General features: G+C 34.0%; 2 protein-coding genes across 2 annotated transcripts in view; both read right to left on the bottom strand.

Moving 5' to 3' along the window:
- Window positions 1-11,545, bottom strand: part of LOC111705087 (sulfite oxidase) — a gene marked incomplete in the record, with an annotated part of 16,523 nt that extends 4,978 nt beyond the window's left edge. Inside the window, 10 exon segments of the mRNA XM_023477527.1 lie at window positions 274-338; window positions 1,330-1,436; window positions 2,843-2,944; window positions 3,263-3,329; window positions 3,560-3,672; window positions 4,765-4,839; window positions 5,633-5,685; window positions 5,989-6,077; window positions 6,966-7,088; window positions 10,625-11,545. Coding sequence (XP_023333295.1) covers window positions 274-338; window positions 1,330-1,436; window positions 2,843-2,944; window positions 3,263-3,329; window positions 3,560-3,672; window positions 4,765-4,839; window positions 5,633-5,685; window positions 5,989-6,077; window positions 6,966-7,088; window positions 10,625-10,827 — 997 coding nt within the window.
- A 2,906-nt stretch (window positions 11,546-14,451) lies between these two features.
- Window positions 14,452-16,164, bottom strand: part of LOC111705043 (von Willebrand factor A domain-containing protein 8) — a 32,162-nt gene continuing 30,449 nt past the window's right edge. The window contains exons 32-34 of the mRNA XM_023477470.1: window positions 15,878-16,083; window positions 15,455-15,543; window positions 14,452-15,246 (exon numbers count right to left, since the gene is read on the bottom strand). Of these exons, the coding sequence (XP_023333238.1) occupies window positions 15,173-15,246; window positions 15,455-15,543; window positions 15,878-16,083 (369 nt within the window). The 3' untranslated portion in view covers window positions 14,452-15,172. The remainder of the gene's footprint in view (window positions 15,247-15,454; window positions 15,544-15,877; window positions 16,084-16,164) is intronic.

Genomic DNA, 16,164 nt, shown 5'->3' with positions numbered 1-16,164 from the left:
GGGGGGGGGGTATAAACCCCCCTGGAAAATTAGGGGCGCTAATAGAGAGGAGAGAAAAGCTTCTAAATTGTTTAAGAATGGATCGAAAAAAGCGGGCGGGGATATATCTCCGCGAGAAAGCAAGGAACATTATTATTTTTTTGTTCCTAATCAATACTTCATCCTCGGAAATACCCCTTCCCCTTTATTTTTTATTTATTTGTTAAATTGCTGATTTTATACCATTTGACTCTATAATCCGTTTCCTCGTACAAAAAATTTGAATTTTAATACCTTCAAAAATACAATGAACTGCTGGATTAGTTTCTTCATTAAACCCTGCGGCCGCCAATACATCGCTAAACATTAAATATATAATTATATTATATTGTCAATAATTTTCAAAGATATTCGGGTTCAGTATAGTCATTGGTCAAGTTTTTTTGGTTTATGGTCATTGGTCAAGTTTTTTGGTTTAGTATGGTCATTGGTAAATTTTTTTTTGGTTTTGTTTGGTCATTGGTCAAGTTTTTTGGTTTAGTATGGTCATTGGTCAAGTTTTTTTTGGTTTAGTATGGTCATTGGTCAAGTTTTTTTTGGTTTAGTATGGTCATTGGTCAAGTTTTTTTGGTTTAGTATGGTCATTGGTCAAGTTTTTTGGTTTAGTATGGTCATTGGTCAAGTTTTTTGGTTTAGAATGGTCATTGGTCAAGTTTTTTTTGGTTTAGTATGGTCATTGGTCAAGTTTTTTGGTTTAGTATGGTCATTGGTCAAGTTTTTTTGGTTTAGTATGGTCATTGGTAAATTTTTTTTGGATTAGTATGGTCATTGGTCAAGTTTTTTGGTTTAGTATGGTCATTGGTCAAGTTTTTTGGTTTAGTATGATCATTGGTCAAGTTTTTTGGTTTAGTATGGTCATTGGTCAAGTTTTTTGGTTTAGTTTGGTCATTGGTAACGTTTATTTTGGTTTAGTATGGTCATTGGTAAAGTTTTTTTGGTTTATGGTCATTGGTCAAGTTTATTTTTTTAGGGACTGTCGTTATAGTTTTAAATGACCCTCTAATCTTTACTATGTAAGGTGAAGTCATGTTTTCTAACTTGAAAAATCGGTTATTTTCTCCAATGATTCAAAGCAAGAAATGTTCAAGTCACTCTAGCAGAGAACGCAAAATTAGTATGAAATTGTTGCTTTTCATCTTTTAAAATCATTACGTTCGTCTAACTGTCGTCGTACTATTTCTGCAGAAAAAATATCGGATCATAGAAAAGAACATTAGGGTTTTTATATTTTTTTCAAGCCAAATACCATTAAAATATATATTTTTTTAAACAATAACAAAAACAAGTGACCTAAGCCTTGCTCCCGCCCATTCTGCATTTCCTACAGCTCCCCCCTTCCAGTCCAGCCCTTTCAACTCCTTTCTAGCTCTCATCTCAGCTCTCCTGTTCCCAGCACACTATATTACACAAGGTAATCATTTGGAATGGTACTTTTATCTATTTATTTATAAACTACAGTGGTAGGCGATTATATCAATACAAGACGACTTGTATATTTAATTTTTGATTGTTAACAAGCTTTTTTCGAATAACAAGTTTACAAGTAAGAAAAAGAGAGGCTTTTATTATGAACACATTCTCCTGAATTCTGTGTTTATGTGTATCTACTATCTATGCTGTTTAACAGCTTAATATAAATCAAAATTTAAATCAAAGTCGTCTTCATTGTATTGATATAATCGCCTACCACTGTAGTAAAATCTGCAATTAAAAACGGGTCAATTTTGGTCAGGCAAATTTCGTTTAAAACTAATCCTTTCTCTAAAGTTTCTTTTCTATTAGACCTTTAAGGAACTGTAAACGAAATTTCAAGTGACCTTCCATGCAAAGATGGCACTGTTCGAGTCATAACGGTACCCTACCCTTCAAAACTTTGTCAGGTCAGTGATCAAGTATGAATTAGATATCAATTTTATGTTTAATATTTGAAAATTGATTATTTACAATTGTTGGATCTCTACAAATGTGACTTGCGCACTTGTATTGCAGGAAAACATATAGGAATTATTAGAATCAAATACGCTCTTCGTCATAGTACATCTTGTGTAATGAAGTATTCTCTTTAGAAGGCTAAAACTTTTCTCTCCTTGTATTAACAGTGAATTCAGATAAATCCTTAGTCTTTGTCATTGTCAGGTGTGTATATATCCATGTATATGCAATCTGTATATATGTATTTTATATCTGAAATTGTATTTTTATCTTTATCTTATGTATAGTAATAACATTTTGTATTTTGTATATCTATATATGCATAGGATGTATTGTGTGTATTGTATGTATTGTATGTATTGTATATATCTATATTTATGAACCAAGGTTTGCAAGACTAAAATGCATCAATTATTATTATAAATTATCATTATCCTGACCAGTTTAATCTTAATTGTCCGCAATATTATCTTTATCAATGATTTTAAACATTATGAAATATAAAAGTTTCTATTTTCAAAATATTGATTTGTAATAAAACTTTAACCTTGAATATTTGTTAAAACTACTTAAGGAGTTTCGTTCTCTTAACTTCAACATTTTCTTTTTAACTAGAAAAACGACAATGTGTTCCACGTTATTGATCAGATAACGGTTTAAGGGAACCGTTGTGAATCTGACATTGCCGTTTTGGCATGGTGTGTCATTTGAGATTAGACTAACAGTAACTTTATGTCAAAATATTAATAATTAATTTAGTAGAAGCAAATACGCTGCAGTAGCAGAAGATTGATTGTAGCTTCTATTTTGATTCCACTTTAATTCTGGAGATCACTACAGCTCCGTTATAAATAATTATCTAATTCTAGACCTGAATGCATGTGATGATCTTGTGCTTTGGGAACTTCTTCAAGTCCTCCAGGGTTAATGTTAGATCCTTCAATCCTAAACCGGATATTTCCAGTTCATAATTCTAAACCATACCAAACCAAAATTGATGTAAAACCGGATATTTCCCGTTCATAATTATCCAAACGTAGTTGTATACAGTACTTTTTGGTTGGTTTTTCATATGAAATAAAGACGAAAATTTTTGGTTGGTCTCACAACAACATCAAGTTGCAACATTAAAAATGCCCAATATCTAGAAAAAAAAACTTTTCTTCAAAGAAATATTTTTCATGATTCCATCAAATGTTCACAGTTAGTTTTGAACGAAACAAAAATCAATATTTTTTTCTTTAACTCGTGCATATAATTTGATAAAAATTTAATCTTTGTTTCATGGTTCCTTAGGATCGACATCAGGAACGGGTAGATGGTTCCGGACGTAGAAGAGTTCCGTTGGAGTTATAAAACTGAAATATTTAAAAGTTTTAACATAAATGTAGGAATAATCAAAATCACAAGGGTAAAAATATAGAACAGTTCATAAAAAAAAAACAGTTTAAACCGAGGCTCTGGCATCAACTAAGTTCTTATAAAGAGGCTCCATACGTGCATATACATTCGGAATCTTAATATAATAAATACAAAACTCAAAAACCTTTTTTTAAAGAAAAGTATGAGCATAATTTGTGAGTTCTACCTGTCCGTAAGAATAGAAAGAGGAGTCTCTGCGTTGAACGGCGTGCTGGCGTTTACAATAAGAACCTTGAGACGGGCTGGGTCATTCCCGTAGGGATCAGTCGAGTCCTTCATCTGGGTAAAATTATAATCTATAAGACAAAGCTGCGGTGTGCGTCTTTTGTATGTATGTATTTTGTACGTCCTAAATTTTCGTCTTTTGTATGTATGTATTTTGTACATCCTAAATTTGCATCTTTTGTATGTATGTATTTTGTAAGTCCTAAATTTGCATCTTTTATACGTCCTAATTTTGCGTCTTTTGTATGATGTATTTTGTACGATCTAAATTTGCGTCTTTTGTATGTATGTATTTTGTACGTCCTAATTTTGCGTCTTTTGTATGATGTATTTTGTACGATCTAAATTTGCGTCTTTTGTATGTTTGTATGTATCTTGTACGTCCTAAATTTTGCACAAAAGATGTTTTCAATAGTGAGTTCACAACCTTAATATGCGTGCTCAATACTCATTGTGCTTCTTATATTAATACTCCATACTTAATATTTTTTAATCTATATATAAATTTGGCTTGTCTGTCTGGGTGTCTTGGTGTCTGTTTGTTTGTTTGTATCCAATAAACGTCAAAACGGCTGAACCGATCCCGTGACCACAGGGAAGGTTTACGAATGATAAAAATTTAAAAAAATGTGTTTTAAAGGTTTTTAATTTTGTAAAAAAAATTTTATTTCTTGAAAATCCGAGATTTTTTTTTTAATCCGCGAAATTTTTTTTATTTCTGTTTTAAAATGTAAATTAAAAGAACATGTTCACAATTTACATAGAAGATGGGCACGAAGCGCCCTAAAATCCTAGTATCTTAAAAATTAACATACAATTTGTTTAATGGATGTGTTCATACAAATTAGAAAATAAAAAATAAAGATTTAGATCTGACTTAAATCACTTTAATCCAAATTATTGTTTAATTAATTTGTTTATAAATGACGAAAAGGAAAAGTTTACGAAAACCTTAAAAATATCTACATCAAAAGTATTTCATTACAAGATCAGTTTCCTGCCAAATGGTTAAACGATATAGAAAGAAAGATTTGGTAAAGGATTCGGATCCAGTTCCACGTTAAATTAAACAGAATCGGTTTCGCATCATGAATCCGGGATCCGGTTCACCCCGAAATGAATTAAAAAATGTAGCTTGTCTCGAACCTGTTTCCGATGGTGTTCTACATCATCCTGGTCGAGGTTACCAATTCTATATTCCTCCAATAGTTCCATCACAACCTGAATTGGGAGTTTTAGACTGGAATGTTCGATTCAGAACTGCACCCTTTAAAGCTTTATCTATGTAACAATGGGTAAGATTTCGTCATTTTAAAATTTTGATAATTTTCTTTATCATCTTTTCCCCGTCCCTGGAGGATAAATTCACTTTAAGAGAGAAACCACAATAAAAAAAAACAATTTTCAGATTTAAAAATAAAGATATTTCCTAATTATATGATCATGCAGAGGTCTTTAAAGAATACCGTGAATGGGACATGCCACTCTAATATATGGAAGGTCACTTAAACTTTCCTCTCTACAGTCTATTGTTTCTTTAATTAAAAATCATACAAGTTTAAAGTGGGCATTACTAAACGTGGGTGTTACTAAACGTGGGTGTTACTAAACGTGGGTGTTACTAAGCGAATAAATTGTAAAAATCCATTTCTAAAACCTTAAACAATTAAACGCAACATAGAAAACTAGAAAGTCTAAATTCAAGAATCGACGGACGAAGAGCTCTGAAACCGATTTCTAGTTTATACATTTAGCAATAAAAAAAAAATTACAAAGTGTCAAAACTAGCTAAATTATAAGTGTCATAACGCTGCAGCTATGGCGGGTTGCAGTCACAGACCTAATTTAAAAAATTGAAAAAAATTCATTTTTATATTTCATTTTTAAAACATTTGTGGATTTATCAATTCAACAATTTATCCAAAGTCTAGCATAAAACTAGGAGAATAAAGATTATCAATTACAAAAAAAATGAAAATTGTATTTCAGGTTTAAAGTTTTAAAAATCTAAAACCTTATTATTAAGATGGACAGCGTACATGGCCCAAAAAGGTTCAACACTTCCTCCTGAACAAAAACAAAAATGTGCATCTTTAAATCTGTATCTGTATCTGTACCTGTATATGTACCTGTATATGTACCNTGTATCTGTATCTGTATCTGTATCTGTATCTGTATCTGTATCTGTATCTGTATCTGTATCTGTATCTGTATCTGTATCTGTATCTGTATCTGTATCTGTATCTGTATCTGTATCTGTATCTGTATCTGTATCTGTATCTGTATGTGTATCTGTATCTGTATCTGTATCTGTATCTGTATCTGTATCTGTATCTGTATCTGTATCTGTATCTGTATCTGTATCTGTACCTGCAGCCATCAGTAATTTCTCTGCTCCTGGATGAAGCGGGACAAAATCAGTGATATCATAAACTCCTTCCTTGTAGGTCACCCAAACCCTACACAACACAAGCTGTAATCTTTTTAAAACAATCAAATTATAATTTTATTAAATTTGGTAGATTTCCACTACATTATTTTAATTACTATTCTACGTACTCGGTCATTGTTTAGAGTTTTTCTATTACAGCCGAATTAACGAAAACAAAAATTTATGTTAAAGGTAGCTTAACCGTCAGTTCAAGTGATCATAATTGATCGACAGAGTGACAATCAAGTTCGATTAACGGAAGGGTATCCGTATGAATTAAATATCCGTGTTTTCTTTAAAACTAATTATTTTAATCAGATGTCTCTCAAATAAGTATCTTACGCATTTATTGCTTCAGAAACAACGAAGAAATAATTCTGATAACTTTTCAAGAAAAATTATTGATCAAATTTAAGTTTCGAGGGTACCCTTGTAAATCGGACAAACCTCTCTTTAAATAGAGTTTCACTTGAAAGTAAAAGACTGCCCCTTCACGGATACGATTTGTCAAAATACTGTTTACACAGAAAACCTAGTTTTCTTCCAAATTTCGTTGATTGTGACATATATATGACTGTCCAAACACAGGGTGTAATATAATTGATTGAAAAATACAATTTGTTTGCTACGCATTTAAACATAATATCTATCTAAAAATTACAAAAAATAAATATACTTTAAAAAGTATATCTTATCATTTTTTGGACCTTATTTTCGCAATCATAACTGGATTTTGCAAATTTGCTATTTTTTAGTAGAGCATAGGAAGGAGCTTTCTAAAGATGTATGTATCATTTGTCATATTTAGACATCAAACATGTGATTAAGAGGGGGGCGGGGGATAAACCCCCGGGTTTTTAAGTACCCCAGCTAATAAGTGAACAATCCTTTTATGATTTTGTTCAGGAAAATATACCTGTTTTCGATAGAATCATGTTTGGCGACCTCCTCCAGGGTGAACTCCTTCAAATCCTTCCTTCTCTGCCCAGCCCCTTGTTCAGGGGCTTCAACTGCTCCTTCAGCAATCAACCTTGTTCTCCTACCACAAAAAAAACTGTATAAAGGAGTGTCCATGAAATTTTAGAAGGGGTACAAATAAAAATCATAATCATAATAATGACCATAGTTGGAGTTTTATTTGATTTTTTAAAGAAAAAAAACAGCCAAAAAATTACGGTTTGTCGATTTCAAGGTGTAATTTTAGAAGGGGTACAGAAGGTGTAATGCTAAATGTAGAATTCTCCTGTAGGCATCCCTCAATACATTAGATTATCTCCAAGCTAACGCCAGAACACGGACAGAATACTCATTGAAGTCTTTTTACTACCTATATAATTTCTAAAAATTCAATATTTTAAAATTTTCTGTTTATTCCCAAACAGGCCCGTAACCAGGATTTTTCTAGGGGGGGTGCAACGAAGCGCGCCGCGGGCGAAATTTTTTTTATAAAAACAATTCTTGGTTTGTTTTTACGGTGGTATATGGTTTTTTTTATTAAATTGTCAATGTACGCTTTAAAGACTAACAGCTTTTTAACAAGTGTATTTAAGCTTTTAAGGGTTACATTTTAGTGTCTGAAACTTTTCAGTTTACATATACAGTATACATAAAAAATAAATGAATGGTACTTTAGCTTAAGGAAAAAATTCATTATTTAAAATCAAGACTTCTTGTCCCTCGGCCTCATCATGATATTATGAAGATGAATAAAAAATAAAATTTCTAATATTTTGTTTAAAAGAGTTTATTTATTGACATTGAGACATTGATACATTCTTAGTGAATTTTTGAGTACTCAAAAAAACCCTTCTACTTTGACTAAAAATGACAAATATCCTCGCTTAAAATAATGTTTTTGAAACTCTTAAAAATGGCTATTATATTCCAAAATAAATGGATGAATTTTTTCCTTTTAACCAACTGTTGAAACTTTAAAGGATGTTTTACTTTGTATAAGTTCTTGATTTCAGAGACACACACACCCACTTTTAACTCAATAAGATTATAATTTGGTTTGGGAAGGGAATCAACTCTTGCTTGAGCTACAGGGTGTCCCACGAAACATGACAATAGCAAGACGATTTGAAAGTCGTCTTTGATATTTGAATTTATTTTTGACATTTAGTCTTCTATCTACTTTAACATGTATGATTCTTGAAACAATGATCACATAATTCTCCTAGCCCTGGCATTTCCAAAAAGTGGTCTGCGTTTTTTGTGCTTTCAATATTATAAGAAGAACTATAAGAAAAGAAATCTGAAAAAGAGGTCCCGTTATGAACCCCCCAGACCGCCGGCAGGCATGGGAAGCACCGTCCCACACCTACTCTAACTGGACCTTTATACCCACAACAATTAACCCATCGTCAGAAGATAAAAAGGTGATACTATCCAGCCAATGGCTCATCAACTAACTCCATTGGAAGGTTGGTATCAAACAACCCTTTAGGCGAAGAAAAAGAGGTTACCAGAATTAAGCTGTTCCTGCCAAATCCATCCACCGCTCCAGCAGTAAGTTTATCTTTTCAGTCCTTTTCAGCAGCACTTCCTTTGAGACATTATCTCCCCCTAATATCCCAGTAAGGATTGTCGTGCTGCTCCGTGGCCTCCCTGACATAAGGGCTCCCAGCCCTGTTTTAGACCTCTCATAGGCTACTGCTTGACAGGATACAACAACGTGATGCTCCGAAAGGTGGTTAACTATCCCTTTACTTAGGCATAGCGGACACCATTTAGTGGCGAAGCCATGGATGTTTGGGCGTCGGTTTCCAAGCCCTGCATCCCCGGCTCTCAGTCTGTTCAATACGCCCCCTACCTTGCTATCACATACATGTGGCTGGAGTTTGAACCAGACTTGAGGGGTTGGCATACAGTTGAGGGACACAAACTGTCTTTTCTGCTCCAGGACCCCTTTAATTGACGTTATGGTAAGTCTCTTCTTCAACCTAGATTTAGGACCTTCAAGCACATCCAGTCCCAACTCAGCAACCAGCTCCCCAACCATTCTCGCCCACGGGTCGTCACGTGCTCCGATCACCGCGTCGAATGTATCGGACAGAATAGGATCTCGTTTTTTATGCATGATTACCCACACATACAAAGCTACTTGCTCCCTTATCCTGTCTCGCATTGGTTTAAGCCCCGCATCCATGTACCCAGCTACTTTGGATGACGAACTTGGTAATTGTAGGATGAACCGCACAACCTGGTGCTGGATGCTGTCTAGCTTTCTAGTGACACTGTCAGATATCACCATGGATTCCACCGCATACAGTATAGCTGGTATAGCACATCTCTCCCATAGGGTATGGGCTACGAGAGACCGATCTAGTCCAGATCGTGTAAATCCCATGATGGTATTAGCGTAATTTTGCGCGACACATACCATACGCTCCTCTCTTGGCTTAACAAGGTTCCTGCCTTTGACCTGTAATTCCACTCCTAGATATTTACCAACCAGGTTTGATTCTAGGTTTGGCGTACCCGGTTCTATTTTCCAAGACTGCCCCTGTGCTCCATTTGAGAGTATTATTGTTTTCTCTACAGAGAGTTTCATATATTCCCTGTGGCAGAACCGTGAGACCTCCCTTAGCATACGTTCCATCCCTCTCACTTTCGTCCGTGAGATAAGAACGAGGTCATCTGCAAAGAACAATGCAGAGATCACTTGGCCGTTGAAGTTAATTCCTTCCTTCATGGCATGGAGTTTCCCTCCAAGCCCAGCCATGTACAATGAAAACAGAAGAGGTGAAAGCCCACACCCCTGTTTTACGCCTTTCGTGAACCATAAAGGTGCCGTCAGACCTCCTTTTATTCTGACTCTAACACTATCATTGTAATACATGGACTGTATTAGAGACTTGACCTTTCCTCCAAAGCCAATGGTGTCCAACTTTGCATATAATAGTTCACGGTTCACTGAGTTGTAGGCTTTAGCAGTGTCGCAGAATGCTATAGACATTGAATGACCTTTCCTTTTTGCCTTTCTGACAGCTGCCAACAACATAAACACACAGTCTGTCGTTGAGCGCCCTGACCTAAAACCATACTGCACTGTGCCGTAATAACCATTCTTCTCGCATATTTTGTCCATTACCGGAGATATAAAGAGTTTGGTTCAGATTTCAATTTTGTTAAATAAAAGCAAACTTGTCGAAATCTGAACGAAATTCTTCATATCTCGGGCAATATTGAAAGCACAAAAAAGGCAGACCACATTTTGGAAATGGAAGGACTAGGGGAATTTTGTGATTATTATCTCTAGAAATTTACTTCTAAGATTAGGTTGACAAATAAACGCAGCAAATTATATAAAAAATCAAGACGACATTCAAGTCGTCCTGCATACTGTGATGTTTCGTGGGACACCCTGTATATTATCGGTAACTAGATTTTAGAAAATTATGAGAAACAATTTCTTTTATATGGGACGGGGGGGGGGGTGCAATTTCGTCATTGCACACCCCTTTCAGAAGAAAGGGGGTGCACCTGCATCCCCCCTGGCTACGGGCCTTTTCCCAAATATACCGATTTAAGATGGTAAAAAGGTAATTTAATAAAATCTTGAAAATTGACCTGAGGTTGTACGCAAGCCCCGACAGACCTAGTATCGCCCCCGCCGCCGCTGCGCCCCACTTTAACCCTTCACCACCTCTCTCCTTCCTTCCTCCATCCCAACTGTAACCGGCCAACGCCGGTAAAATCGGCCGCCGGAGACTTCGACTGAGAACAGAGAGTTTGTCACTTTTGAAACGTGTTAAAAGTTTCGAGGAAGCCATTTTTTGCCTGAAATGTAATTTATTAAAATGTTAATTATTTCGTATCAACACATAGTTTTCTGTCGACTACATACTATAATTTACTATATATAGCTATGCGCTGAAGCGGTAGCACAGTATTGTATTATTAACCGAGTGTTTCCAGCAGACTGGAGTGGAGTTAAAGCAGGAATTGATGGAAAAGTTGCGTGTACTGGTACTGGAGTATTCTTTGACCCCAAGTATACGCGTTTCACCCAACGAGGTTATAGTGTTTTATCACATATACAGTGAAGGAATTCAAAACAATTATTTGATTTTTAGAATAAATTATGCATAATATGTTTACAGTTTTTTGTGTGTGTAGAATTAAAAGTATTAATTGGATTGATGTGTGCGCGCGCGTAAGGACACAACGGATGTGCAGTGCGAGCGCTCTTGCCTAAAGCACTGATCATTTAAACACAAATATGCGGGGATCTGGTTGAGGTGAATCCATATACTAAAAAATAAGAATGACAATACAGAGTGTCCTTCGATAAACATGACAATTAAAATAAGATCAAGCGACTAAAACTTTAATATATTTTTTTATTTCTTGCAATTCGATCATCGAATACAGCTGAAATCTCCATATACAGGGTTACCCACAAAGGTTAAGACTGTTGAAACAATCTGAAACTCTTGTGACGATTCCAATATTTTTGCCTCGACTATAAACATTTTATGTACAGGGTGTCCCAATAAACATGGGAATTCAGTGACGAATTCAATATCCCGGCCATATTTTTTGGGACACCCTGTATTACTAGCTGAAAGGCCTGTCGTTTCCCGTGGAAAAAATATAAATAAATTTGTAGAAATTACGGTATAAATACTGGACTTGGAGGGCCCGGCGTTGCCCGTGGAGAAAAAATATTTGATAAAAAAATAAACTAAAAAAAATAAAATTTTGTTTTAAATGTTGGAAAAAAAAATTTCGAATTTTTTATTGTCTATAACACCCCCCGACCACACCTGAGAGCTTGGCCGGCTGTAGGCAACATATTTATACAGGGTGTCCCAAAAAACATGGGAATTAAGTGCCGAATTGGATATCATCTTTGTTATGAATTAGCATTGTAATACCGAATTTCAAAAGCCATAATATTATTATGTCTGCTAGAGTTTATTTTATGAAAAGGGTAAAAGACTTTAAAGATGTGTCTAAAATGTCTCCGCAAGATGAACAGTGAAGACGGACAAGTTTACTCTGTTTGTATACTGCAATTTTCTTGTTTTACTAAGTACAACCGTATGCACTCAAAACATAAACAAATAAGAACATACAGGGTGTCCCACGAAACATGACAGTATGCAAGACGACTTGAATATCGTCTTGATTTTTTACATAATTTGCTGCGTTATTTTGTCAACCTAATTTTAGAAGTAAATTTCTAGGGATAATAGTCACAAAATTCCCCTAGTCCTGCCATTTCCAAAATGTGGTCTGCCTTTTTTGTGCTTTCAATATTGCCCGAGATATGAAGAATTTCGTTCAGATTTCGACAATTTTGCTTTTATTTAACAAAATTGAAATCTGAACCAAACTCTTTATATCTCCGGTAATATTGAAAGCACAAAAAACGCAGACCACTTTTTGGAAATGCCAGGGCTAGGAGAATTATGTGATAATTGTTTCAAGAATCATACATGTTAAAGTAGATAGAAGACTAAATGTCACAAATAAATTCAAATATAAAAGACGACTTTCAAGCCGTCTTGCTATTGTCATGTTTCGTGGGACACCCTGTAGCAGACGGAACTCTTACAGAATACAGCTTTCTCAGTAGGTATTACTATACTAAATCAAAGAATTATTTAAAAAGACGATATCGAATTCGTCACTAAATTCCCATGTTTATTGGGACACCCTGTATATACGAATGTCTTGTTCTATTATATAGATTAAATGATTTAAAAAAAGAACGAAACAAGGTTGAAGTTGCGGGAACACGAAAACTATGAATATATGGGAAACTGACCGTATACAGTTCGTACAGCCGTCTCATCTTTTGTGGGTTACTCTGTTTTTGTTTAGGAAATAAGTGTACTGCATGGCTTTTGTTTGTTGACATTCACCCAAGGAGTATGAAAATAAGGGAGAAGGAATCGACCCGGCCAGCCCTACCATATGATTATACATGCTTTGCAGACGGTACTCCATTTAAAAAAAGTTTTTTAAAGGTCGTCTTTTAATTTTGTTTCATTTGGTTTTTACTATATATCAAATAAATCCGATTTTTTTATTATAAAAAATGTGTTGCCAATATTTTTGCGTTATTCAGCCTAATTTTCCCCTGTTTAATGTATACAATAAACTATTCTGAATACATTGAAATATCACAAAGTCTAATGATTATTCAATTACTGACTCATTATACTAAATCCATCTTAAAATCACTCATTGATCAATAATCATTAGACTTTGCGTTATTTCAAGATGATGCAATACTCAGTCAAATTTGTCAAAAATTTCGTTGTAAAACAGTTTAAGAATTCAGCACACTAAATATTAATCTTAAGTAGAATTGAAAAAATGGTTAGAGTTGTGCATTTTTATAATGAATATAGTTGATTTTTCATAATATGTTTTAATTGTTATGATCTGAGAGTTACTTATAAAACCATTTATTCCTGTTTCGAGGATTTTTGGTAATGAAGACGACATTTTAATATTTTCCAGGAATGTTCGAAAACAAGTTGTAAGCTAAATATTATTTCAAAAAATAAAATCAAAACATATTATGAAAAGTCAACTATATAAAAATGTGGCGAAAGATAATCGATGACTATAGATTGTAATATCTGAATGATTTGTTTGAAATTAAATAGATTTTTTACGGTCTAAATCGTATGTTACATCTTTCTGAATTTGTATGGACACTACGTTCTTCGGTATTTGTCGTTTTCAACAATTTTCTCCTTATAGACGCAACAGATAGAAGTAAGATTTGTAGCGCTCAAAAGCGCTTTTTTATCGCATTAAGCCTATACCCCCTTTCATTTTTAGCGAACACTCCCTTTAACTAATTTTTTTAGGTATGGTTATAACCAGAAATCTGCGGAATATGAAGACGACATTTAAATAATAATTAAGAGAATTTGATGTGGTTACAAACAAATAGCTTTTAGCAGTAGCTTAAAAAGTAACTTATTTACTGAAATGGGTATTTTTGGTTTGCACAATTGCTGTGTCTCAAGTTCATTGGACTATTTAAAGTCATAATTTGAGTCTTACAGTCGTCTTCTTATTCCAGAATTTTCTAGATCTTATTGTAATAAAAACTAGAGACTTAGGTAGCAGATCAAAAAGTGATAGATAGACATTCATACTGTAGGACAAAAGATATGTTGCTGAGATATTATAACTGCATTCCGTACATGACATTTAAACTAAAGCAAATTGCAAGTGAGAAAGAAAATTTATATGTTTTGCAATCATACTATCCTCTTATTGTTTTAAATTTCTAAAATGTGAACGGAAAAATTTGCTTATCCTCTAAACTCAAAATCAAAACTAGTGGAGCAACGAGGTCACAAAGTCGTCAAGTTTTATAAAAAAGCATTTTTTTTTCTTATCAACTCTTAATCCTTTTAATATAATAATTTTGTTTGTTTATTTCTCCTAAATATAATGCTTAGTTAATTGTGTATATTCCGTGCATGTACAAACACGATACAGTTCATGTACTGTTCCTTTACTAGGTACTTTTCTTCATGAACGTGCATTCCTTGCTAGTTTTTATATAATTTCCTTTGTCTAGTTCGAACTTATAAAACGAAAATTTAATGTTGTGAATAAATTATATTTTATTCTAAATATCAATGTCAATGTCAGGTTTAACTATAAGAAATAGGAAACAGGGCTTAATTTTCAAGAATTTTAACAACCTAGATGACTTCTTTTTTTTTGGGGGGGGGGAAACAATTTCCCACCCACCACAAAAAGGTTATCAAAGTTTAAATACGGCAAAAATATTATTATTATTGTATCTCATTATTCGGAAATGTTTCTATTTTTCTTAGATTTTAAAAAACTTTTAATTGATTCACATAAGCAAAAATCTAGCTTTGCGAAAATAATTTGTGGGCCGTAAAGGTTTAAAAGTGTGATTATGTGAAGTACACTTGTAGTACACTTAAACACTTGCAGTACACTTGAAGTACACGTGCAGTACACTTGCATTACACTTGGAGTCGGTATTAACCATTTTTAAAGTTTATTCCTCTTCCTTAATTTTCCTTCGTGGTTAGAATCAACCTGTAACTATGACTGTTGACTGCCAGGCTTGCAGAGCCCTTGTGTAGATTTATAGTTTAAATTCTACTGGAGCATTGTAGACATGAAGATAGTTTGAAGGATTTCCGGTAGTTTCTTAGTATCCAGGCATACAAACCCTAGATCAAGATCAAGATCAAGATCAAGATCAAGATCAAGATCAAGATCAAGATCAAGATCAAAATTAAGATCAAGATCAAGATCAATTACAACATACATTACAAAGTGGATCAACTTAAAAACTTTTTAATTATATTCTTCAGTTATACTTAATCTACAAATTTTTCTTTTTTTTTCTCTGAAATATTTATTTACAAATGAATTTACCTTTCCCCTGTGGTAAACGTTTAGTCAAGTCATCTGCTTGATTACCAAGGCTACCGATAAATATCGCATAGGCGTTCACATTCTCATTTCTAAGAAACAGGAGAATAGAAGAGAGGAAAGAGGAGAATAAAAGAGTAGAAACAAGAGAATAAAGGAGAGAAACCAGGAAAATAGAAGAGCGGAAACAGGAGATTAGAAGAGAGGAAACAAGAGAATAGAAAAGAGGAGACAGGAGAATAGAAGAGTTGAAAAAGGAGAATAGAAAAAAGGAAACAGAAGTGTAAAAGAAAAAAACAGAAGTAAAAGAAAGAGAACAGGAGAATAGAAGAGTGAAAACAAGAGGATAGAAGAAAGGAAACAGGAGAATGATAATGATAATTATAATAAAAATAATAATTTACTATTCTATTATCAGCTGTTTCCCTGTTAAGTATTTTAGCAAAGTTTTCTGGTCGGATCCCGTATCTATCGAAGTTAGCATCAGATAGAACAATAACAAAGCTTTCATCATGTTGTTCAGTCACTAGACCCAGCTCATTAATCGCTAGAACTGTAGCTGATAGCGTATGATCTCCTAAACACATAAACTTTCTATAATGTGGTAGGGACGGGGGCACAATTCTAAACACCTGCTTCATATGTCTCGTATGATTTCCTAAAAATATCAACATCTCATGGGGGAGGGGGAGGGGGGGCTGCATACAGAGTTG

Source organism: Eurytemora carolleeae, unplaced genomic scaffold, assembly GCF_000591075.1.
Source record: "Eurytemora carolleeae unplaced genomic scaffold, Eaff_2.0 scaffold18, whole genome shotgun sequence".
NCBI lineage: Eukaryota > Metazoa > Arthropoda > Copepoda > Calanoida > Temoridae > Eurytemora > Eurytemora carolleeae.
Note: the sequence above shows the minus strand (reverse complement) of the source record. Positions and strands in the feature narration are given on the sequence as shown.